The 26,204-nt window shown below is 43.1% G+C and overlaps 2 protein-coding genes across 3 annotated transcripts in view; one reads left to right on the plus strand and one right to left on the minus strand.

Annotated features, from left to right (window-relative positions):
• Positions 1 to 26,204, plus strand: part of ubac2 (UBA domain containing 2) — a 328,535-nt gene that overhangs the window by 117,734 nt on the left and 184,597 nt on the right. The window lies entirely within an intron of this gene.
• On the minus strand, positions 9,832 to 20,555 carry LOC139274715 (G-protein coupled receptor 183-like). The gene is made up of 2 exons (XM_070891397.1): positions 20,520 to 20,555; positions 9,832 to 11,002 (listed from the first exon to the last, which is right to left on the minus strand). The coding sequence occupies exon 2, from the start codon at positions 10,963 to 10,965 to the stop codon at positions 9,877 to 9,879; it is 1,089 nt and encodes a 362-aa protein (XP_070747498.1). The 5' UTR covers positions 10,966 to 11,002; positions 20,520 to 20,555; the 3' UTR covers positions 9,832 to 9,876.

Here is a 26,204-nt window from a genome sequence, read left to right on the forward strand (position 1 = left end):
CGAAATCTTGGAAATCCCCTCGAATTTTCTTGGTATAACCTTTCTCTTTGTGACATAGATGGAAAATTGTAGGAAGTTTCGAAAAGGTTAGCGTTCATACATGCCCATTTGTTCATCATGAAGTTAGTCAGTTTCTTCAACTAAATAAAAACAGAAAATGCTGGCAATCTCAGCCGGTCAGGCAGCATCTGTGGAGAGAAACAGAGTTAACGTTTCAGGTCTGTGACCCTCAGAACGAAATAATAGTTTTTGGTGTTACCAGGCTACTCTTTCAAATACCTAAAAATAAAATGTGAAAACTAACTTGAGCCAATCTCTCTTAAAAATTACTATAGTCCTTGGTAACTTACCTTCTGATCTTATTGTTTCCATCTCTCTCTGTGGTTTAGTGCTTGGCATATACGCACACATCTCCAGTACAGCACAACTTGAGATCAGTAACTGTCCTTAGAGAGAAGTTCGTTGTGAATCTGGAGTGAGCACAATACGTTGGGTAGTTCATTGCAGGACAACACTGTGTTGTCCATTTTTGTACAGTGCCAGCCGTGGGTTCAAAGGTTGTGGGTTCAAGTCCCATAACATAAATCTAGGCTGACGCTCCAGTGCAATGCTGAGGGAGTGCTGCACTGTCGGAGGTGCCGTCTTTCGGATGAGACATTAACCTGAGGCTGCGTCTGCCCTCTCAGGTGGATGTAAAAGATCCCATGGCACTATTCAAAAAAGAGCAGGGAAGTATCCTGAGGAATAGTTATCCCTCAATTAACATCACTAATAAACTGAAGTTCCACATGTGGAGCATGTTGTGTAATTTACTCTCATTTCACCAATTAATACTTCACTATTTCACCAACCCTTTGTGGGAGGGTGTCATGCTGACTGAATTTTCCCCATTGCTCATTTTACATAATTTTAACTTTTCATACTGTTCTGGATGATCAGATTGTGGAAATTAGTTGACATTTATGCTCAAGCAGAATTGTGTGTGGAAAATGTTACAAAGAGCTGGTCATTACACACTTTTTCAAGGGCTGCAGTGTTGTAGTTACAGTTGTCTCCACTGAAGTATTTGTGATTAATTTTATCCTAATTTATGAGGCAATATTTTTGTTGTCTCCAACTATTTCAGTGTCACTCGGTAAAGAATTGTAGAGCTTGAAAATTGAATGCTATGCTTCTATATTGTATCTTGTATATATAGGCTTATATTCCCCCGAGTATAGAAGATTAAGGGGTGCTTTAATTGAGGTGTTAAAGATGATTAAAGGAATTGATGGGGTAGATAGAGAGAAACTATTTCCTCTGGTGGGGAAGTCCAGAACAAGGGGGCGTAACTTTAAAATTTGGGCTAGGCCGTTCAGGAAACACATCTTCACACAAAGGGCAGTAGAAATCTGGAACTCACTCCTCAAAAAGGGTGTGGATGCTGAAGGTCATTTGACCTTTTCAAGACTGAGATCGAGAGATCTTCGTTGGGTAAGGGTATCAAGGGATATGGAACAAAGACAGCTAAATGGAGTTGAGGCACAGATCAGCTATGACCTCGTAGAATGGCGGAACGGGCTTGAGGGACTGAATGGGTCTAATCCTGTTCCTACACCTTTTCAGAATTTCCCCCAAGGTTTCCCGAGTTCAAGGGGGAAGTGTGATAGTTGTCATGTGACACTAAGATACCTGTACCCATGATGGTATGCAACCAGCAGGACCAATGTTCCCTTGAATTATTTTCTGGGATGCGCGACTGCATGGCCCATTCAAAATACACCACATGCACGGTTTTCCCTATTTAAAAGCCGGTGAGCTGGTTGCGCAGGAGCTGCAGAGCGTGCCCGCACAATTTAAAAGGAACATTGATCAGGACCCAAAAAGTATTCCCTTTCAGCAGCTGTTGCCTCGTCAACTGATTTATGCCCATATGTGCAGGAAATCATCAATCCCAAATTCTTCCATTAAAAGAACAACATTGAAAAACTCTAATTTTATGATGTTACTTGAAAGGGAATTCCACAGAGAAGCATTTGCCACTGTTTCAGGTTCCAAAACGTGTTATTCGGTGCCCATTCAGCTCATCGTGCCCTGTGCCAGCTTTCTGGTTTGGATTCTGCGTGTCTCAGTGAGAATTCTTCAATCAGATTGGTTGAAGAGTCCAGTTGTTGCTTTTCCTGCTCATACATGCCATAGATCCACTGTAGAAGGCGCTGCGCGGCATCAGATGCTGGATGACAGCAACTTGCCACCTAAAAGCCCGCAAGAAGTCTGTGGGCAACTGTCAGCATAGTGAACGGCGAGCGCCATTCCTTTGCCGCTGACTGCAAAATCTGGACCATTATATTTCATTCAGATAAAAATGTCTGTTTGTATTTGCAAAGTTGGAGCTAAACCTGTCCTCCAGATCGAATCATAGAATGATACAGCACAGGAGGAGGCCACTCGGCTCATCGTGCCTGTGCCGGCTCTTTGAAAGAGCTATCCAATTAGTCCCAATCCCTCTGCTCTTTCCCCATCGCCCGGCAAATTTCTCCTTTTCAAGTATTCATCCAATTCCCCTTTGAAAGTTACTATTGCACCCTTGCAGGCAGCGCATTCCAGATCATCATAACTCGCTGCATAAAAAAATGTTTCCTCATGTCGTCTTTGGTTCTTTTGCCGATGATCTTCAATCTGTATCCTCTGGTTACCGACTCTTCTACCACTGTTTCGCCTTATTCGCTCTTATCAAAACCATTCATGATTTTGAACACCTCTATAAAATCTCCTCTTATCCTTCTCTGCTCTAAGGGGAACAATTCCAGCCTCTCCAGTCTCTCCACATAACTGATGTCCCTCATCCTAGGTACCATTCTAGTAAATTCTCCTCTGCAACCCCTCCAAGGCCTTGACATCCTTCCTCAAGTGAGGGGCCCAAAATTGAACACAATGGCCCTGAAATTCTGGCCTCCCCGGGTCCATACGGAGTGTGTAAGGACTCGGGAAGGCTTCGGAAAAGCCGGTTTTCAGCGCGCAATGTGCATGCGCCAAAAAATGGCTTTTCCGATCTGTCAAGTTTCTGGCTTGACAGATGGCCGCATCTCGGGAGCAAGGACATTCCCACGGCAGAGATTGGGCTATTTGCCCATCTCTTGCCATGCGAATGTCCTTAAAAATCTTGTGCCTGGTAAAAGCAGGCACATAGCCTAATTTTTCCAGTGTAAGAGTTTAAAAACATATCAAAAACATATAAAAATAAAATTTAAAAATACATATTTATGTTAAAAACCCTGCCCACTCAGATAATTTTATTTTAAACCATAATTAAAACTTAAAAAAAAAATCAGCAAATATTTTTTTTCAAAAACTTTTCTATCAACTTTAATTTCTGGAATGTATTTATGTAAGGTATTTTTTTAATTGTTTTATGTAGTGTTTGGGTGTTTGACGGTGTTTCTCATTTACGAAACTCCTATTACTATGAATGAGAAAATACTTTACTGTGATTGGGTGTCCAGGCCCACATGACTCCTCCGGATGTCCCAATGTGAATGTGCTCCATTGCGCAAGAAGAGGAGGCCTCAGGACCGGGATCTCTGGTGAGCGTTCGACCAAAAGGTAAGTGCGCATCTTTTCTCCTATTTGTAGTCGAACGCCCAAGGGAAGAAGAAACTGGGATTTCAGGGTCAATAATCCAGCTGAGGCCTCATCAATGTTTTATGGAGGCTTAGCAAGAACTAGAAGTCAAATTCTTGCTGTTCAAACTATATCTAATAGATGCTGTTCACTTGTCCCAATGCTATAAATACCAATTATTTCTCCATCATAGGCTAAGTACTGTACTGCTTTCTGTGAAATAAAAACTCTCCATTTGAAAAAGTTGTTCATGCATTGACTTAAAATGAAACTGGTTGTAGTTTATTTTCAATGGGTTAACACCATTGTTAAAATAGTAGTCAAAAGAATTTCACTATGAGTACATTAAATGTTCATGCACTAGTACGACAGTAAGGCCTAGATTTACTACTCATTAATTAATGGCCTGGAGTTTCCGCTCGATTACGCTGTTATTTTCGGGACAATTTCCCTGATTTCGTCAAAAGATTGCTGACTTTTAAGCACTATTTGTTTTTAGCGCAAATTGAGTTTCCAAGTCCTTTTGTGTCAGTTTAAAAAAACATCGACTAGAAGCTGGCCCTGCCTCCAAAACTGGCCATGCCGCCAGGATGAATTAATCACCATGGTGAGTTTCCAGGCGTTCAAGAAGGCTCCAGTAATTAAGCTGGAACTTTTGAGTGCAAAGACACTAATAGTAACATTTTGATTGAGTTTTGAAAAAATTTACTAAGGAACTGACCACTGACTACTATAATTAGAAAGTAGTTTTGTGTATTTGTATAAAAGTCATTTTCAATAATTTAAAATTGGGTTGCTCACAGCTGGTGACCATAAGAACATAAGAAGTTGGATTGACACTGATTTAAAATGCTTTTTTTGTGATAAACCCATTTTCAGCTGTATTAATCAAACTATACCAAGTTACCACTCCTTAAATATATCAAGGAAAATCTTTTAAAAAGAAAGACTTGCATTTATGTAGTGCTATTCATGACCCCCCGGACATCCCAAGCGCTTTACAGCCAATGAAGTACTTTTGCAGTGTAGTCACTGTTGTAATGTTGGAAACGCGGCAGCCAATTTGCGCACAGTAGAGCTCCCATAAACAGCGATGTGATAATGACCAGATAATGGTCTAGAAATCCCGGTCGAGTCTTCCCGCAAGCGATCGACTGAAAAAGTTTTTTAAAAAGATGCGCACTTTCTTGTTCCTGCTGCGCCCACGAGAGATCCCGGTCCTGAGGCCACCACTCCCTGTGGATTGGAGCACGTGCACGTCGGGACGTCCATAAGCTGGAGCTGCAGTCACGTGGCTTTGGGCAGCCAATCAAGGTACAGTATTTTCTCATTCATGATAATGGGAACTCCGTAAGTAGGAGTTCTCATTATTATGATTGAGAAACACTCCCCCAAGCACCCAAAACAAAAATAAAAAATCGAAAAAATACACCACATATTTAAGATTAATTTCAATTAAAGTTATTTATGTCTTACAAAAAAAATATATTTTTCCGATTTTTCAAAAAGGTTTTAAAATTTGGTTTAAAATAAACTTACCTTAGTGGGCAGGTTTTTAAACAATAAAATGTTTTAAAAATGTTATTTTACAATGTTTTTATGTGTTTTAAAGCTCTTACACCTGTAAAAGTAGGCTATGCTTATATCAGGCGCAAGAGTTTTCAGGACATCCGCTGGGCAAGATATGGGTAAATACCGCAATCTTGCCCATGCAAATGTCCTGGCTGTGGGAATACGGAGGATCTGTCAAGCTGGATTGTGCATTGTGCGCTGAAAACCGGCTTTTGCGATGCCTTCCCGTGTCCGTACACACTCAGTATGGACCCGGGGAAGCCGGGATATCTCGGTCAGTCCGTTTTTAATGATGCTGATTGAGGGATAAATATTGGCCAGGACAACTCCCCGTCTCTTTCGAAATAGTGCCATGGGATCTTTTACGTCCACCTGAGAGAGCAGACGGAGCCTCAGTTGAAAGTCTTTTTTTAAGCAAAATTTTTTTTTCAAAAATTACGTTTTAAACGCTGCCCGATGGCGATGGTTAATGGCAGATTTTGTGTTTGGTGATATGCAAATGAGTAGGAGCAGAAACTCGGAGAAAAAACTCTTTATAAAACATGTGCCAGTTTGGGCACAAATTGTGCCGGAATCAGTAATTGCGGCCAAAGCGCAAACTCTACCCCAAAATTGTGCCGATTGTTCACCAGAAAACAAATTGTAATTAGATTTGACTGCATTGTCTCCTCTCCATTCCTTCCACCGAGTCTTGCTTCAATTGGTGTTAGCCGTGGCTCAGTGGTTGCACTTGGATCTGAATTATAACTCAGTATTTTTCCACAGTTGTATTTCTTTTTTTTATCCCAATTTTACCTCTATATTTTTGTTCATTGTCATTGTCACACACTCCTGACTGGCCTCCCACATTCTATCCTATGTAAACTTGAGGTCATCCAAAACTCGGCAGCCCATGTCCTAACTTGCACCAAGTCCCGCTCACCCATCACCCCTGTGCTCGCTGGCCTACATTGGCTCCTGGTTAAACGGCGCCTCGATTTCAAAATTCTCATCCTTGTTTACAAATCCCTCCATGGCCTCGCCCCTCCCTATCTCTCTAATCTTCTCCAGCCTCACTTACCCCCCTGTACTCCTCAAATTCTTGAGCATCCCTGATTATAACTGCTCAACCGTTGGTGCCTGTGCCTTCAGCTGCCTGGGCCCTAAGCTCTGGAACTCCCACCTTAAACCTCTCTGCCGCTTTACCACTCTCTCCTCCATTAAGACGCTTCTTAAAACCTACCTCTTTGACCATCTGCCATAATTTCTTATGTGGCTCGGTGTCAAATTTATTCACTCCTGTGAAGCGCCTTGGGACGTTTTAGTACGTTAAAGGCGCTATATAAGTACAAGTTGTTGTTTACTTTGTGCTAATTTTCATGCTCTGTTTCTTAAGTGGGACTGGTGGCTAAAGGATAAGTATTTTCCATATGCTGACTGGTCAGAAACTATCCTTTTAAAAAAATTTAGTTAAGTCAGTTGGCCGACCAATGAGAGATACTCAGAGTGGGGTTAAAATGAAATGGATGTTCCTGATCAGGACATATACACAGGAACTTAACAGCGATCACTGGCTGGTGAATGCTGCCCCCGATTTTTCCATTTCATAATGGGCGACGTGTTTGACTAAAATGGCTGGATTGCTATGTTCAATTGAGGAGGTAGTGAATCTAAAATGGCAGGTTTTGCTTAAATCAGTTGCGATAGATATACAGCACATGCTTTCATGTACTTAGTCCCACAGTAATGTTTGTGGGAAAATTCAGTGAGGCTACCAGAATGGAGATTCATTAGATGGAAGTGCAAATCAGAGAAAGGAAGATGACATTTTAGTCCTGATTCACCAGTCATGCTCTTGTGTGCCGAGACTTAATTCCAAATGTGCATTCTTACTGAGTTTGTTAATTTTTGTCACAAACAAATTTAAACTTGCACCTCCTCAGGCCTGCTGAAAAAACACAAGTTGAAATTTATTGTGTTGAACAGATTGATATTATTTCTATATTTGAATCTCGGGATCTGTATCAACTGCTCCTTTCGGATGAGCAGATACGCAGATTTTTAATGTTAGGTGCTGAAACTATGCAATATACTTTCCCGCTACCAGTAAACATCTTTCAGATGAGACGTTAAACCGTCTTCCCTCTCAGGTGGACGTAAAAGATCCCATAGCATTATTTCGAAGTAGAGCAGGGGAGTTATCCCCGGTGTCCTGGACCAATATTTATCACTCAACCAACATCACTAAAACACATTGGGCCCAAGTTTCGGGCCGCGCAGCCCCGACCTGGATGCCCGTTTTTCGCGCCACAAAGTGCGCCTAAAAAAAACTTAACAATTCTCCGGCTCCCTGCAGGTCCTCTGGAGCTGGGCGCGGCGCAGCACGAGCTATGGGGGGGCGGAGCTAGGTCCCTGCGCTGAAAACAGTGCCGGGACCTCTGCACATGCGCGATACAGTGGGCGCACATGTGCAGTAGCTCCGGGCGCACATGTGCAGTAGCTCCAGGCGCCCAAAACTGTGTGGGAGGGGCCTGAAGCACGCAGCCCCTAGCCCTAGCCAAATGGCCTCACTGGGGCTGCGTGGATAAGGCTGCCTCCCACGCCCAGCTCCTCCTTTCTCCCGACCCGACTCGACTCCCGCTCCCCTCACCATCCCACCCCTCCCTGCACCGGACCCGATCCCCCAGACTGGACCCAACCCGCGCTCTTCCCCCCCCCCCCTTCCGTCCCTCCCTCTCCTCTCCCCCTCCCTCTCCTCTCCTCCCCCCTCTCCTCCCCTCCCCCTGCCCCCCACTCTCTCCCTCTACCCCCCTCCTCCCCCTCCCCTCGCTGTCAGAAACACAGACACTGACAGAGAGTGAGAGACACACACAGACAGACAGAGAGATAGAGACACTGACAGAGACACACTGGGGGGGGGGGCATTCCAGCATGCTGTTGGAGGGCTCCCGGTGCTGCAGTTGGTAAGTAGAAAATGTTTTATGTATTGATTTAAAAAAATATATATATTTTTTATTAATTTTTTTTGATTGATTTATTGGTTGATTTATTGATGTTTTTATCATTTATTATTGATGATGGCTCTTTATTTGTAAAACTGAAGTGTTTAATGTTTGCAAACTTCCCTTTAAACACCCCCCCCCCCTCATTCCCTACGCCTGATTTGTAACCAACGCCTGATTTGTAACCAACGCCTGATTTTCTAAGTGAAGACAAGGTTTTTCTGAGCATTTAAAAAATCTACACTTACTCCATTCTAAGTTAGTTTGGAGTAAGTTTTCACTGCCTTAACTTTCAAAATGGGCGTAAGTGGCCGGACACGCCCCCTTTTGGAAAAAAAAATCTGTTCCAAACTGAAACTGTTCTAACTGACTAGAATTGGAGTAAACTAAATGCCGAGAATTGCAATTTCTAAGATACTCCATTCTAAATCAGTTGCTCCAAAAAAACAGGAGCAACTCAGGCCGAAACTTGGCCCCATTATCTGGTCATTATCACAGTACTGTTTGTGGGAGCTTGTTGTGCATAAATTGGCTGCCGCGCTTTCTGCATTACAACAGTAACTGCACTTGAAAAGTACTTTAATGGCTGTAAAGCACTTTGGGACGCATTGAGGCCGTGAAAGGCGCTATATAAATGCAAATCTTTTTCTTTCAGTAATTATCACTAAAGGGTTATTGATGTTATTTTTAAACATATAGAATATGGAGTATAGATACAATTCAGGAATTTAGTGTGATGTAGACAAGAACAAAGCAACAGCATTTAATAGAAGTTATCTAAATCTCGTGAATACAACAACTTTCATTTATATAGCGCCTTAACATAGTAAACATCTCAAGGCGCTTCACAGCAGTGTTACCAAACAAAATTTGACACCGAGCTACAGGGACATTAGGACAGGTGACCAAAAGCTTGGTCAAAGAGGTAGGTTTTAAGGAATATCTTAAGGAGAAAAGAGAGGTGGAGAGGTTTAGGGAGGGAGTTCCAGAGCTTGGGACCCAATGCTGAAGGCCAATGGTAGAGAATAAAATTTGTGGATGTGCAAGAGGCCAGAATTGGAGGAGCGCCGATATCTCAGAGGGTTGCAGGGCTGGAGGAGGTTTCAGAGATCAGGAGGGGCGAGGCCATGGAGAGATTTAAAAACAAGGATGAGAACTTTAAAATCGAGTTGTTGCTGGACCGGGGCCAATGTAGGTCAGGGAACACAGGTGCAAGTTACAATAGGGGCAGCAGAGATTTGGATGAGGTCAAGTTTATGAAGGATGGGAGATGAGAGAGCATTGGAATAATCGAATCTAGAGGTAACAAAGGCATGGATGAGGGCTTCAGCAGCAGATGAGCTGAGGCGGGGATGGGGACGGGTAATGTTACCACTACTTCTGTGTTGAGGTGCATCCAAAACCACTTGGTATTGAAGTAACAGTCGCGGTGTAACTGCATCCAAAGTGGAGTGAAACCCATAGTATTGGGAGCACTGAGATACTGCCGAGCCCCTTCTCGCACATTATGAATGGAAGATGACCGACATACACATTTTGGGGTTTTCTATTACAAAAATAAATTATGACGATTAAAAAAAAGTTTTCTATCTTGACTTCTACAAAGTAAGTGAATGAACCGTTGCGTAATGTACACATTGAGGATTGGATCAGGTTATAAATTGAATTGCAGTTTTTTGATCGCGGCTGTGGTCTTTTCCTGGTAACCCCAAGCAAATTGTCTCTACAAGTTGGTGTCGGAAGTTGTCCCTGTTGCGTGCAAGTGATTCCCCACACCGGGTAAGCTGGTGTCCACGGCAGACTTAACTCCACTTGAAATGGACACGCTAATGGGCCGCCTGATCATCTTGAGGACGATGCTCCTGTAGCCCTTACAGGCAAAGAAGTAGATAAAAGGGTCCAGGCAGCAATTGAAGTTCATCATGGTAACAGTCACATGGAGAGCGACCTGAAAATTCTGTTGCTGCCGGCAGGACGGCATGTAACGCAGCTTTTTGATCATGTGTTGCACAATAGCCATGTGGTACGGAGTGAAACATATGAAGAACACGAAGAGTACAAGCAAGATCACGTCGTTGGCTTTTTTGCTTCTTCCTGACTTTTCAGTTAAGGGGTTCTGCTTTGCTGTCCTGAAGAGCTTTGAACTGACCCGAGTGTAACAAAACAGCATGATGCCCATGGGGAGAATGTAACCGAAGATGCAACCGCCAAGAAGCATTTCTGGAAGTCGCGGCAAAACCTCAAAATTTGGATATTCCATGCACGTCATGAAGTTGCCTTGAACCTCTTTAGTCATATTGATAAGCAGCAGTGGCACCGTCTGGCAGAGTATAATGATCCACACAACAATGCAGATTTTCTTGACATAGCGGACGTTTCTGCACTTGGAATAGCGGAAGGGATATATTACAGCGAGGAATCTGTCCAAACTTAAGCAGGTCATGAAGCTTATACTGGCGTATATGTTGCTGTAACAGATGAGTGCGATAACTCTGCACATGGCTTCACCAAATGGCCAGTTAAATCCTCGTGCGTAGTATATTATCCGCGCGGGTAAAACAGCCGCAAAGCAAATGTCTGAGATTACCAGATTCATGGAGTAAAGTGTAGTTGAATTGATTTTTTTCTGTTTTTTCTTGATGGCTATTATGGCTAGGATATTGCCAAAGATGCCAACTAAACATATTATGGAGTAGACTAAAGGTAAAATGATCCTGGCTGTATGGCGGTGGGCGTATAGATTACATTCTTCATCAGTGTTGTTTGCAGAAGTGTTGCGATGAGTTGTTGAATGATTCATGGTCAAACTCATTCTCGCTGGTCTTACAGAAACCGGAACTCCCGCACCTCTGTTAAAGAAACAAATCTGAGTTTCAGTTCAGGATTTATGACGGATTTGCCATTTATGCAAAGTCTACTGTCAAAATCAGCGACCTGGCTTTGCAGGCACAGCAGGAGGGGCGAAGGAGCGGCAAGAGTTTGTAGAGGGAAGTGACCCAGGCCCAGGAGAGGCGTGAATCTGGGGCCCAGAAGAGGCGAGGGCCCAGGGGCAGCACGGGCCAGCCCACACTGCGATATGTGTGTGCGCTTGGTCCGTGCAGCAGAGCTGGTCTCCAGTTAGTCTTAGGTAATCCTTGCACTGGACCAAGACCTAGCTCTGAAGCACCCGTCACCACACGTTAAAAAAATCCATGCACAGGCATCTCCCACCCTCTAGGATGTAGTTCAGGATCTAGAATATTAGGTCCTTCATTGAAACACCTGTAAACTCATCCCTTTTGGGCGTGGAAGCAAGTCATCCTCGATTCGAGGGACTGCCTATGATGATGATGATGACTGTCAAAATAGTTTTTTCGTTCATGGGATACAGGCGTCGCTTGTAAGGCCAGCATTTATTGCCCAGTCCTAAGATGGTGGTGAACCGCCTGCTTCAATCGCTACAGCCCGTGTGGTGATACTTCTTTGTAGCAGTTTGGTACAACTGAGTGGCTTGTTAGGCCATTTCAGAGGGCAGTTAAGAGTCAACCACATTGCTGTGGGTCTGGAGTCACATATAGGCCAGACTGGTAAGGACGGCAGATTTCCTTCCCTAAAGGACATTAGTGAACCAGATGTGTTTTTATGACAATCCGGTAGTTTCATGGTCACCATTACTACTGATACTAGCTTTTTATTCCAGATTTGTTTCATTCATTCCACAGCTGCCATGGTGGGATTTTAAATTAAATGAATAAAAAAAAATTTTTTTAATTGAACTACTAACTACAGGAAGAAATTTTCAATAGTGTAAGTGCTTATTTTTATTTATGCAAAGGTTTTATGGTTGGCTGTGAAACCATTGGAAACTTTTTAGTTTGCTAACCAAATTATTCTTTGACTCACCTATTCGAATATCTCCTTATGTGGTTCAGAGTCAAATTTCACCTGATGACACTCCTGTGAAGCGCCTTGGGACATTGTACTACGTTAAAGGCACTATATAAATTAAAGTTGTTGTTTTAAAAAAAAAAGAAATTAAGCTGTTTGTTTAAAATTATTTCACTAATTATTTACCTGGTAAAGGTCTTTAAGATTATCAAAGAATTTGATAGGGTAGACGTAGAGAAGATGTTTCCACTTGTGGGGGTGTCAAAAAGTAGGGGCTCTAAATATAAGATAGTCACGAATTAATCCAGCAAAAAATTCAGGAAACTTCTTTACCCAGAGAGTGGTTGGAACCAATGTTCCCTTTAATTTTTTGAGGGTGCGCGGCCCCTTTAACAGGCTGCACAGTGCATTCAAATAACCGCCCAGGCACGGTTTTTCTTATTGTAAAGCTGGGAAGCGGCCTGAGCAGGATGGGAAAATTGTTTAGAATGTGGATCTCGCTACCACAGGGAGTGGTTGAGACAAATAGATTGGATGCATTTAAGAGTGAAGCTAGATTTACATGAGGGAGAAAGGAATAGATAGATATGCTGATAGAGTGAGATGAAGTAGGGTGGGGGAGACTCGTGTGGAGCATAAACACCGGCATGGACCAGTTGGGCTGAATGGCCTATTTCTGTGCTGTATCTGCTATGTAAGTTCAATCAAATGCTACAAAGGCTGATGTATAACGAGCCATAAAATCCTTAAAATCAAAAATACACAGAGCTAAAAGCCACATGAGCCATATCACTAGTTCCTACAAATGTTATTAAAAGGGCAAATGGATATCCTGTGGTGTGCTTTGAGGCTAAGACAACATGAAGCTCTGCGATTACTCACAGGCTGTTTTCTGAAGCGAGTGTGTTTCCGCAGAGCTGGAGTGGGAAGGGTTTGGGACTGGAGGGAAAGGAAGCAAAGAGTCCAGCTGAAGCACTCAGTGGGGTAGGTGGGGGAGGGTGGGGGGCTGCGCTGTGGGTTGGGGGGATGGGAGCTGGGGCGGGTTGGCGGCTGTGAGGAATAGAGTGGGGACATGGAAAAGTTGGGGTGGTTGTGCGAGAGAAGGAGTAAAAACTTTGCAGGCCTGGGAGAGGAATGGATTGGCAGTTAAGAGTAATGGAGCTTTCGGCTCCTTTAATAAAGTCTGAAATTGTGGAAGCCAAGGCATTTCTATGTCAAGAGTGCCGCAAATGGAATTGTGGGTTTGTGCATCTCTCTGTCATATTCATCGGAATGTTTGATCCGCACTGGAAGCTGTACATTTGAAGCGACATTATCAAAACATTTCTTGTGGTGATCATATCTTGAAAAAAATGTCATTATCTGGCCATTATCGCATAGTACTTTGTGTGTACATATTGGCTGCCGCATTTCCTACATTGCTACAGTGAATACACTTCAAAAAAAGTACTTCATTGGCTGTAAAGCGCTTTGGGAAGTCCTGAGCTCGCGAAATGCACTATAGAAATGCATTTTTCTTCCTATTGGGCAGAATTTTTTTTAGGGGGGAAAGATTTTTTTGCAATATGATCAGTTAAAATTAATAGTAGAAAATACTTAATTAGAAAGAGAAAAACAGAGATGTAACTAGTGAAATAGAAAAAAGGACAAATGTTCAAAAAAGATAATTGGTAAACATTCATGAATGATACTTCAGTCGCTACTTTCACTACAGACAAAAACTTTCCTATGTAATTGTGAAGCTGTGCCATTCTACAGACATTTCATTCAATATTGTCTGATAAAGATTTGCAACAGCGTATATGTTTATTTGCTTGTCAGTCTCTCTTTTTCACTCACATAACTGTTAATAACCTCCTACAACCCTCCGAGATCTCCGCGCTCCTCCAATTTTGGTTTCTTATGCATCACTGATTTGAATCACTCAACCATTGGTGGCCGTGCCTTCAGCTACCTGGGCCCTAAGCTCTGGAATTCCCTTTCTAAACCTCTCCGCCTCTCTCTCCTCCTTAAAACCTACCTCTTTAACCAAGCTTTTGGTCACCTGTCTCCTTATGTGGCTCGGCGTCAAATGTTATTTAATAACGCTCCTGTGGGGTACCTTGGGACGTTTTACTACGTTAAAGGCACTATTGCAAGTTATTGTGGTAAGTGGATCATATAATTAATAACCTTCTGCATTATTTTGAAAAATGAGCTCCCATTACAATGAGGGAAAACACTGAGAACGTAATACAAAAACTGCAACAGGTGTGTAATCAGTCACCATCATCATTGGTCTACCGAAGTCAAATTCTAGCTCAATTCTCCCTTCTCCAAACCACGCTGCCTTCTCTCTTAAGTTATGATCTCCCATTCTTCAAGGAGGTCCAGGAGCATCCTTCTTTTCCTCCCTCTTGGACTTTCTCCTTCCATCCAAACTTCTAATACCCCCGTCAACATCCTATCCCACTTGCTCAATCAGATTATTTTGCCCTTTTTCTGATAACATCAATCAAGCTATGTTCTGCTTGTATCATTGCCGACACTTGCTCGTTGGTTTTCTTATCTAACCACTTGGACTTTTTCCATGCGTCTCCAAACCCACATCTCAAAGCTCCAGAAGTTTGAGCTCCTCTTTCCTCAGTGTCCATGTTTCAGCACCACAATCCATATAAACCTCTTTGCTAATCTTATCTCAATGCAAGCTCAAGGAACTCACCTCATCTTTCGATCAGGCACTTTACAGCCATCTGGCCTCAACATTGAGTTCAACAATTTCAGATCAGAACAGCAGGTGCTGGCAATGGTTTTGCTGTAAACATTCATACCTCCTCTAGACCCATTTTTTGTTTCTTTATTTGTCCCATTACCACCCCTTTTGCCTTGCACCGTCATCCCTTTTGCCATTTACTCACACTTGCCTTCACCCTATCACAGACCTTCCCTTTGCTCTTGTCTCCCACCCTTTCTTTTCCCTGATTCTGTAATTGCTTAAAAACTATTAAATCTCTCTCTTCCAATTCTGATGAAAGGTCATCGACCTGGAACGTTAGCTCTGCTTCTCTCTCCACAGATGCTGCCCGACTGGCTGAGTGTTTCCAGCATTTTCTGCTTTTATTTCAGAATTCCAGCATCCGCAGTATTTTGCTTTTGTCTTCGCTACTCTTTATTCAGTTGTCCAGTCAGTATCCTCATCCTTCTATTAACTTTTCCCATTGTGATCCTAGCTCTCACCTCCAAGGCACATAGGCCATCTTCAGTCATTATACTTCCCAGACCATTAAATTGTCTCACCTGATTCAATTGTTCCTCGTTTAATTTCTCACCTACATTCCTGTGAACCTTTGATACTTTGGTATGACCTACGTTAGTCTTGATTCCATAATCCATTGCTAAAACATTCCATCTTAGGCAGTCCCTCGTACCGAGGATGACTTGCTTCCACACCAAAAAGGAATGAGTTCACAGGTGTTTCAATGAAGGACCTAATATTCCAGGTCGCAAACTACATGTTGAAGGATGGAAGATGCTTGTACATAGATTTTTTTAACGCGTGGTGGCCGTTGCATACCAGACACCACGCGGGCTTGACTGAGCTTGGTCTTGGTCCAGTGGCAAAGATTAACCAGGACGACTGCAGACCAGTTCTGTTGCACGGACCTAGTGCGCAAACAAATCGCAGTGTGGGCTGGCCCGTGCTGCCCCTGGGCCCATGCCTCTTCTGGGCCCCGAACTCTCGCCTCTCCTGGGCCCCGATCACATCACTTGTGGGCCCTGATCTCTCTGCTCCTCTGCCCCCGTCATTCGACACACCTCTGCCACAATCTCTTGCTGCATCTCTGCTATACCTGAGCCCCGCCGAAGTTCCTGCCCATGTTCCGATCGGCGACCTGGGTTTTTGTGACCAGCATAGCGTTTTTCTACAACAACAACTTGTATTTATATAGCATCTTTAATGTAGTGAAACGTCCAAAGGTGTTTCACAGGATTATTATGGTCAACCACATAACGTGGGACTGGCGTCGCTTGTATCCAGACTCGGCAGCTTCACAACCCTGAAGAACATGAGTGAACCATTTCGCTTTTTACGACAAAAGAAGTACAGAATCTTATAGCATAGGAGGCAATTCGGCCCATCGTGCCTGTGCTGGCTCTTTGAAAGAGCTATCCAATTAGTCCCACTCCCCCCTGCTCTTTCCCCATAGCCCTGCAAATTCTTCCTTTTCAAGAATATATCCACTTCCCTTTTAAAAATTACTATTGAATCTGCTTCCACCGCTCTTTCAGGCAGTGTGTTCCAGATCACAACAACTCGCGTAAAAATATTCTCCTTATCTCCCTTCTGGTTCTTTTGCCAATGACCTTAAATCTGTGTCTTCTGGTTACTGACCTTCTGCCAGTGGAAACAGTTTCTCCTTATTTACTCTATCAAAACCCCTCATAATTTTAAACACCTCTATTAAATCCCCCCTTAACCTTCTCTGCTCTAAGGAGAACACTCCCAGCTTGTCCTGTCTCTCCACATAACTGAAGACCTTCATCCCTGGTATCATTCTGATAAATCTCCCCTCCACCCTCGCCAAGACCTTGACATCCTTCCTAAAGTGTAGTGCCCAGAATTGAACACAATACTCCAGCTGGGGCCTAACCAATGATTCATAAAGGTTAACCATAACTTCCTTTTTTTTTTGCACTCTATGCCTCTATTTATAAAGTTCAGGATCCCATGTACTTTTTAACAGCCTTCTCAACTTGACCTGCCACCTTCAATCCTTCTGACTCAGGGGCAAGAGTGCTACCATTGAGCCAAGGCTGACACATAAAACAAATTTGTATTTAAATATGTGAAACAAGTCCTTACTGCTGGCAGTGGAAGATTTCTGGTAAATAAACCATTACACCTGCTCTCCATGGTCATTCTTTCACTGACTAGTATATTCTCAACTCAGGAATCAAGCCGACACTTGACTGTTGCAGGCTTGCAAGCTATCTACGAACAACGGTTGTCCATTCATGGTACTTGCTACCAAGGCTTTGTCATTAGCAAATCTGACAGCTTTCACCAGCTGACCTCCAATTATCACTCCTACATCTACCCTGTATGGAACCTGAGTTAGATCACACTTAGAGTACTATGCATAGTTATGGTCTCCATATTACAAACCGTGCATAGAGACACTGGGGAAAAAGATTTACAAGGGTAATACTGAGAAGTTACATCTACCAGGAAAGTCTGAACTTTTCTCTCAAATGTTTTCAAAAAACATTTTGAGTGAGGCTGGTGATCAAATTGCACAATCACAAGATGATATGCCCTCACGATAAAATAACAGCTACTACGTGCTACACTGGCTGTGATAGCCTACTCATCCTTGTATTCAAATCCCTCCCTATCTCTGTATCCTCCTCCAGCCCTACAACCCTCCGAGAACTCGACATTTCTCCAATTCTGGCCTCTTACACATCCCTGATTTTCATTGCACCACCATTGATAGTCATGCCTTTAGCTGCCTGGCCCCTAAGCTCTGAAATTCCCTCCCTAAACCTCTCCACCTTTCTACTTCACTCTCCTCCTTTAAGACACTCCTTAAAACCTACCTCTTTGACCTGTCCTAATGTCTCCTCCTTTAGCTCAGTGTCAATTTTTGCGGATAATACTCTTGGGAAATAATACTTTGGGACATTTTGCTACTTTAAAGGTGCTATATAAATGCAAGTTGCTGTTCTAAGAAGAAAAGAAATAAAAGCAGAGAAGTTATGTTAAACTTGTATCGAACTTTGGTTAGACCACACTTGGAGTACTGTGCACAGTTCTTGTCTCCATGCAACTATTTTGGTAAAATCTTTCATTCAAGTGTCCCCTTTTGTTTGAGGGCACCAAAAACCACAAATTAACATAAAAGGGAACCTTTGTCAAATTAAATTAAAATTCTGTTCCTGGTTGAAATGATGAACTCCTGTCCCTCCAGTGCCCACCTCTTGCCGCGAGCGTACCGGTGGGCACCGCGTGCTCCATCTCCAGGGACACTCTGGCTCGCATGTAACCGCGGAAGAGAGGCAAGCAGTCGGGCTGAACGACCCCCTCGACTGCCCGCTGCCTGGACCGGTTAATGGCCAGCTTGGCCAGTCGGGTCTCCATACAAAAAGGATATGGAAGCACTGGAGAAAGTGCATAAAAGATTTACAAGGATGATATCAGAACGGAGAGGTTATAACTATCAGGAAAGATTGAACAGGCTGGGGCTCTTTTCTCTAGAAAAGAGAAGGTTGAGGAGTGACCTGATAGAGATCTTTAAAATTACGACACGGTTCGACAGGGTAGATGTAGAGAAATGACTTGTGGGTGAGACCAGAACTAGTGGTCATAAATATAAGATGGTCAATAATAAATCCAATAAGGAATTCAGGAGAAACTTCTTTATAGAATCATAGATTCTATACTCGGAGAGTGGTGAGAATGTGGAACTCGCTACCACACGGAGTGGTTGAGGCGAATAGTATAGATGCATTTAAGGAGAAGCTGGATAAACACAAGAGGAAGAAAGGAATAGAAGGTTATGCTGATAGGGTGAGATGAGGAGGCTTGTGTGGAGTACAAACATCAACATGAACCAGTTGGGCTGAATGGCCTGTTTCTGTGCTGTACATTCGACGTAATTATAGGTAGACTCAGAAAACACAGAAATCTTGGAGGCATGCCGTAAACCTGAGGAGACTCTTGAGGCATGGGATAAGGGGGAAGGGATAATCTTGGATGAGTGGAACAAGCATGGACAGAACTCAAGCAGACTGGGAAATGGGCATTTGAGGCAAGTGGATACCAGGTTGTGAGTATTTCAAATTCTTGAAGAGGAAGAGAGTATTTCAGAAACAAGGACAGGAAAGGAGGAATGTCACGATGTGGAGTGGAGGGAGAATTAGGTCATCTGTCACATTCACATAATTTTCTTTATAAATTTTTCATTTGTCTCTTTGAGCTGTACCTCACTTACTGAACCTATACTAAATCACATGTTTGAAAAGAATAATACGCTGCACCATAGATTACTGTATTTGTGACCATTTGATAAACTTCTGATGCATTTAAGGGGAAGCTAGATAAGTACATGAGAGAGAAATTAATAGAAGGAGATGCTGATAGGGTCAGATGAAGAGGGGTGGGAGGAGGCTCGTGTGGAGCATAAACACTGGCACGGACCAGCTGGGTCGAGTGGCCTCTTTCTGTGCTGTAAAATCCGATGTAATTCTCTGTTTTCTTTTTTTACTCTCTGGCCATGTGCTGTGTGATTGGTGATAAATGCATCAACACATTTTTATTACCTCGTTCTGTATGCAATCAATGCATCTCAATCAATGGGTCCATGCCCTTTTTTAAAATAGCAGATAAAATAATTTCATACGAATGTGCTAATTCATTACAAATACTGCACAGCCCAATGGCAACTCAGTTGCATGTGTAGGAGAGACAACCTCGACTGAGTATGCTGCAGGCTGACTAATCAGGGTCGCCTATTCATTTTACAGTCTCTGCAGTGTACTTCTCAACAGCCAGCCAATTTCATCCTGACTGTATAGTCAAGTGTTGAAATGCTTAGGAAGAATGTAATACTGTACTTGGAACAGCCCTACCTCAATAGCTGTGAAACCACAAATGCGAACCTGTACTTTGTATATATTTCTATATTTTCCTCCCATTTTCCAAATTACTTCCCCCCCCCCCCCTCCGCCCCCTTCTGAGCCTCTATCTTCCTCCTCCCCCCCCCACGCCATCCCATAGTAATCAGCCGATGCTCCCAGCTTACTGCTACGAGAGGCATAGAAAGGTGGCATGAGGTTTGGTTTCTAACTGACTCTCTTGCTTTATGTAAGGACATGCTTTAACTCATGCCCTGTCAAATATCTGAGCTACAATTTTGGAACTTACTACTTGGAGAATTGCAGGGAGGTAAACCTGATTTCTTACCCCCTCGTGATAAGCATGTTGCAGCTTTTGCCATGGATATATTTTTAAACGGTATACATGTGATTTTTGATCATCTATATATTTCCTATCTAATTAAATTGTTGGGAGAATTTGCATGCTATTTATCCAAGGTACAACTTTTAATATTCCTGAATTATCTTCTATTTCCATGTACATTTTTGACAGAGACCCACAATATACAGTAGTTACAAAAAGCATTATTTTTAATCTCTCCAGAATTGTTCTGATTTATTCAATCTGTATTTGTAAGAAATGAATACTGTGAACAGCTTTTGGTGGCTTTTTAAAAAAATTACTAATTTTAGGAAAAATATTTTACAAAACAGACTTTATCCATTGCAAACTCGAAAAGGTATAATTTATAAACAGCAGCATTTGAGAATTATTCCTGAGGTGAAGAATTTCGAGAAAGACAGCAGAAGAACAATTCAAAGTGTTGTTTTACAAAGATAGTAACATGATTAATTCTTAACATTACACCAATTAAATGACACATTAAACTTGTTAAACTTTGACAAAGTGTTAATACTTACACACTGCACCTCTTCAATTTCTGTCTGTAGCTGAACCTGACCTCTAATCTAGTGATGTAGTACCAAATTTCAGGTCGTGAACACTGAAGGCATCTGGCTTGTATCAGATAAAAGTCGTTTTGATGTGTTAGCTTTTTTTTTATAAACTGAGCAAAATCTTTGAATAGCTTATCATCAGTTTCCTGTGGTTTTTCTGTTCCATGAGAGTGTCACCTCTGTCCATCTAGTTCTGAGAAGTGAAACATGAAATGATTCTTACTCACTGACTCTACACCACACTACAGAATTCTTGCCAATTATAGACGCATCATGGTCCATAATTTGCACAAGGGGGGCATGTCGCGGAGTACCCCGTCAGTTTGATTTTTTTTCCCTTGACCTTCGGCTCAAAAGAAAAATCTCCCCTGGAAGTACGAGCTGATAGCGAGGGCAATGGGGCATCAGGGACCTTGGTGAACGATGGGACCGACAGTCTATCTCCTTAACCCGTGAGATTTAAGGATTGAGAAAGAAACAGAGGAACGACAGAGAAGGAAATAGGGTGAATTAGAGTCCCATCAGGTACAGAAAGAGAAATGAAGAGAGGGAAAGAAAATCTTGATTACAAGAGAGACAGAAAAAAAAGAGACAGAAAGGAAAAGAAACATAAAAACATAGAAATTTACAGTGCCGAAGGTGGCCATTTTGGCCCATCGTGTCCACGCCGGTCGACAAAGAGCCGCATGGCCCTCGGTCAGCAGCCCTGAAGGTTACACATAAATCCACGAACAATGAACAGTGGTGGAAAGGCAAAGAGCATCCAGCCCAACCAGTCTACCTCACACAACTGCGACACCCCTTCTACTAAAACCTTCTACACTCCACCCCAACCGGAGCCACGTGATCTCCTGGGAGAGGCAAAAAACAGATAAAAACCCAGGTCAATTTAAGGGAAAAAAAAATCTGGGAAAATTCCTCTCCGACCCATCCAGGCGATTGAAACTAGTCCAGGAGATCACCCTGGCCGTATTCTATTCCCTGCAGTACTTACCATTATATCTGCGCAGACCAACAAAAGGTCATCCAGTCTAATCCCAATTACCAGCTCTAGGTCCGTAACCCTGCAGGTTACGGCATTTTAAGTGCCCATCCAACCATCTCTTAAAAGTGGTGAGGGTTTCTGCATCTACCACTTTCCAGGCAGTGAGTTCCAGATCCCTACAACCCTCTGCGTAAAGAAGCCCCCCCTCAAATCCCCTCTAAAAGTAAGGAAAAAAATGAGACTATTTGAAATTTGAAAAATCTCTAAGAACAATTGACAATTCCTGCAGGAACGAGGCTCCACAGTTTCAATTCTTCCCTTTCTGGACCGGAGAGGTTGATTGGCATTGCAATAACTATTATTACATTGTTAAAAGGGTCATTACGCTGTTAAGTACCAGCTCTAACTTTTTACGGCGAGTTTAATAGGTAATTAATGCACAAACACAGCAACATCACGAAACTCGCGGGGAGGTTGTGGGCGAGCTGGCATGTTCGCGAGGCTAATAGCGGAGCGGCGCAAATCTTCCGGCAACTTGTGGCGATTCGCAACTCACGGGGATTCTCTTTCTTGCCACAAGTCACTGGATGATTCACACATCAATAATGGCAAACGCCGTTCAACTCACCGTTATTATGGAAGCAGATTCTGGGACATGGTGTACAATCTATCTGAATTACCGTTCCACATTCACAAGTTGGTTTGTGAGAAAGGCTGACCCATTGTGCCCCTTCAGTAGCACCCATCCTCCACATTGCACACTTTATGTTTGTGCTGCATTTTCAGTCACATTTCCGTCTCCCCACTTGGGTACAAAGAAATGGTTTGGGAAACAACCAAATGATTCCATATTTTTCTTTGTGTTGTCATTTACATGGCTGCAGCAAAATAAAAATCCGCTTTTATTCATTTTGATTTTAAAGGATACAAGAAACACATTTCACATCATTCATATATAAGAACTAATGTGCAAAAGAATATTTATCAAAATACCCCCAAATAATTCACCATAAGCAATACTGTTCATATGATTGATTCTGTGTTAAGATTTGCAGGGGGGGAAATAACAGGGGGAGTGGGACGAATTGGATAGCTCTTTCAAATTGCTGATTCAGGCACATTGGGCCGAATGGCCTCTTTCTGTACTGTATGATTCTACGAAGATTAACCTTCCTGGCTGACTTCATTGCCCCGCGATTCATGGGCACCATACCAACTTGGATCATCTTGTCCCTTTGTGTTGTTTCTAACCGCCAACAATATCAAGAGCCAGGGTGAGGCAACTCCTTTATGTTTGGACGGTTGTGGTCCAGTCCGTCTTGCAGCTATGCTCGATTTTGATTATCACTCAAAGCACTTCAAATTAAGAGCGTCGTAAAGTGCAGAAAGAATATAAGTGTGATTAGCCCATCAGGGACTTTCCCTCCATGTATAGTTTGTCCATGTCTGGACGCTGTCTAAGAACTGGCAATGGTTCTGCAATATAAATGTTTATAACGTGTCAGCCGTGGCTCAGTGGGAAGCACCCTCGCCTCTGAGTCAGAAGGTTGTGGGTTCAAGTCCTACTCCAGAGACTTGAGCACAAAAATCTAGGCTGACTCTTCCAGTGCAGTGCTGAGGGAGTGCTGCACTGTCGGAGGTGCCGTCTTTTGGATGAGACATTAAACTGAGGTCCCATCTGCTCTCGCTCGAGAAGATGTAAAAGATCCTATGGCACTACTTCAAAGAAGAACAGGGATGTTATCCCAGCTGACCTGGCCAATATTTATCCCTCAACCAACATCAGTAAACAAAAACAGATTATCTGATCTGTTATGTCTTGCATAAAGAATCGGACCAGATACTGTGAGCTCAAAGTAACGTGTGATCGTAGTCCTTTATTCAGGTCTCCAGAGTGTCTCTCCAGCCTGTGAGGCCTCCTTATGTACAGGTGCTCCCAAGGGATTGTGGGATCCCTTGAGACTCCAGGGGATGAGGTCTCTGGTGGTTAAACAAGTATTTACACGTTTACATATATATTATATGGTAATTATCACACTGCTGTTCGTGGGCTGAACTCCAGGACATAGTCAATGTATGAAAGCATGGGCCTTACGCTAAACATCCGTAAGACAAAGGTCCTCCACCAGCCTGTCCTCGCCGCACAGCACTGCCCCCCAGTCATCAAGATTCACGGCCCGGCCCTGGACAATGTGGACCATTTCCCATACTTCGGGAGCTTCTTATCAACAAGAGCAGACATTGACGACGAGATTCAACACCGCCTCCAGTGCAGCCTTCAACCACCTGAGGAAAAGAGTGTTCAAAGACCAGGCCCTTAAATCTGTCACCAAGCTCATGGTTTACAAGGCTGTAGTAATACCCGCCCTCCTGTATGGCTCAGAGACATGGACCATCTACAGGTGACATTTCAAGTCACTGAAGAAATACCACCAACGATGTCTCCGCAAGATCCTACAAATCCCCTGGGAGTACAGATACAGCAACATTAGCGTTCTCGACCAGGCCAACATCCCCAGCATTGAAGCACTGACCACACTTGATCAGCTCCACTGGGTAGGCCACATTGTCCGCATGCCAGACACGAGACTCCCAAAGCAAGCGCTCTACTTGGAACTCCTTCACAGCAAACGAGCCAAAGGAAACGTTACAAGGATACCCTCAAAGCCTCCCTGATAAAGTGCAACATCTCCACCGGCACCTAGGAGTCCATAAGAACATAAGATCACAAGAATTAGGAACAGGAGTAGGCCATCTAGCCCCTCGAGCCTGCTCCTATATTCAACAAGATCATTGCTGATCTGGCCGTGGACTCCGCTCCACTTACCGGCCCGCTCCCTGTAACCCTTAATTCCCTTATTGGTTAAAAATCTATCTATCTGTGATTTGAATACATTCAATGAGCTAGCCTCAACTGCTTCCTTGGGCAGAGAATTCCACAGATTCACAACCCTCTGGGAGAAGAAATTCCTTCTCAACTCGGTTTTAAATTGGCTCCCCTGCATTTTGAGGCTGTGCCCCCTAGTTCTAGTCTCCCCGACCAGTGGAAACAACCTCTCTGCCTCTATCTTGTCTATCCCTTTCTTTATGTTAAATGTTTCTATAAGATCACCCATCATGTATCCATCCTTCAGTATATTCCGTTGATCTGCTATATAGAATTTACAGCACAGAAACAGGCCATTCAGCACAACTGCCGGTGTTTATGCTCCACATGAGCCTTCTCTCACCCTACTTCATCTTACCTATCTACATATCCTTCTATTCTTTCCTCTCTCATGTACATATCTAGCTTCCCCTTAAATGCCTCTATGCTATTTGCCTCAACCACTCCCTGTGGCAGCGAGCTCCACATTCTCACCGCTCTCTGGGTAAAGAAGTTTCTCCTGAATTCCTTATTGGATTTGTTGATGACTGTCTTATATTTATGGGCCCATAGTTTTGGACTCATCCACAAATGAAAATCTCTTCTCTACGTCTATCCTATCGAACTCCATCATAATTTTGAAGATCCCATTCCATAGCATTACAGAGATAGTCACCGTTCCCTTGTTGGGTTCTATAAAGAATAGCTGCAGCTTTTTTATGGAAGCTCTTGTGTAAGCATCGTATTAAAGTACCAGAGAAGGTTCACTTTTTTTTAGGAATCCTGATTTTATTGATTTGCAGTTTTCCTATTCCCTCACTTCCCGCCAGCATTGATGAATACCTGCTCAATCTGACAGTATGTCCAATGGCTCCGTGTCTGTCTGTATTTTAAGACGGCTATAAATCAACGATGCCATATCCTCACTGAAGGAAATATCCTAGAGTTTGCCCTTGGTTTTTTTGTTAACTGCTTGTGTTTCAGCCATGTGTTACGAATGAAATTACAGCTACTCTTATTTTAGGGTTCGATGAGGTAGCTGACATATTCCCTGCCCACACTTTTCATATTTGACTGTCCCCTTCAGCCCCAATGTGGTTCCTGTAAAGTTTGGTCACTTTTAGTTGCGTGACTAATCTCTTCGTGTAACTGGGCTGTTGGAGGCCCTTGTGTTGCATGAGACATGATTAACATCATAAATAACAGGATGATGCATAGATTGTACGTACTTTGGAGAATTCCAATTACTCTGTGCTCTGTTTTCTTTTGTCCTCTCCTGTATTTGCTTCACCTTCCCCTACTTTCTATTATGGATGTAACCTGACAGTACTACCACCCCTGCCCCCCCCCCCCCTCTTCAGCCTGTCCCTATTCTTCCTCCTGTTTTCTGGCATCCAATCACCATCCTTGACAGCTCATCCGGCATTAATAAAAATAGCTTCACCACTACACCCCACTCCATCCATCCATCTCTCTTACCCTCTTTCTCACACTCTCTTTCCTTCTTTCTCTTTTTACTCTTTCTCTTTTTCTCCTCTCTTTCTCTCTCTCTCTTTTCTCCTTTTGCGCTCTTTTTCTCACTGTCTCACTTTTCCTCTTTCTTTCTCTCTCTCTCTTTCGTTCTTGCGCTCTCATTGTTTCTGTTGTGTCCTTAGATGCTCTAATAATGACTCCACGAGGCAATGTGTTGTACTTGAACTGAGTCCTTTATTTACTAACACCAGAGTGAGGATCACACCTGGTGGTCTGCCTTTTATACTAGGCCAGGCACACCTGTACAGGTAACCTACAAGTCTTC

Source organism: Pristiophorus japonicus, chromosome 10, assembly GCF_044704955.1.
Source record: "Pristiophorus japonicus isolate sPriJap1 chromosome 10, sPriJap1.hap1, whole genome shotgun sequence".
NCBI lineage: Eukaryota > Metazoa > Chordata > Chondrichthyes > Pristiophoridae > Pristiophorus > Pristiophorus japonicus.

What these genes read in the sequence shown, in the direction of transcription:
- LOC139274715 (XM_070891397.1), bottom strand. Translation starts at nt 10,965, where the DNA reads ATGAGTTTGACCATGAATCATTCAACAACTCATCGCAACACTTCTGCA.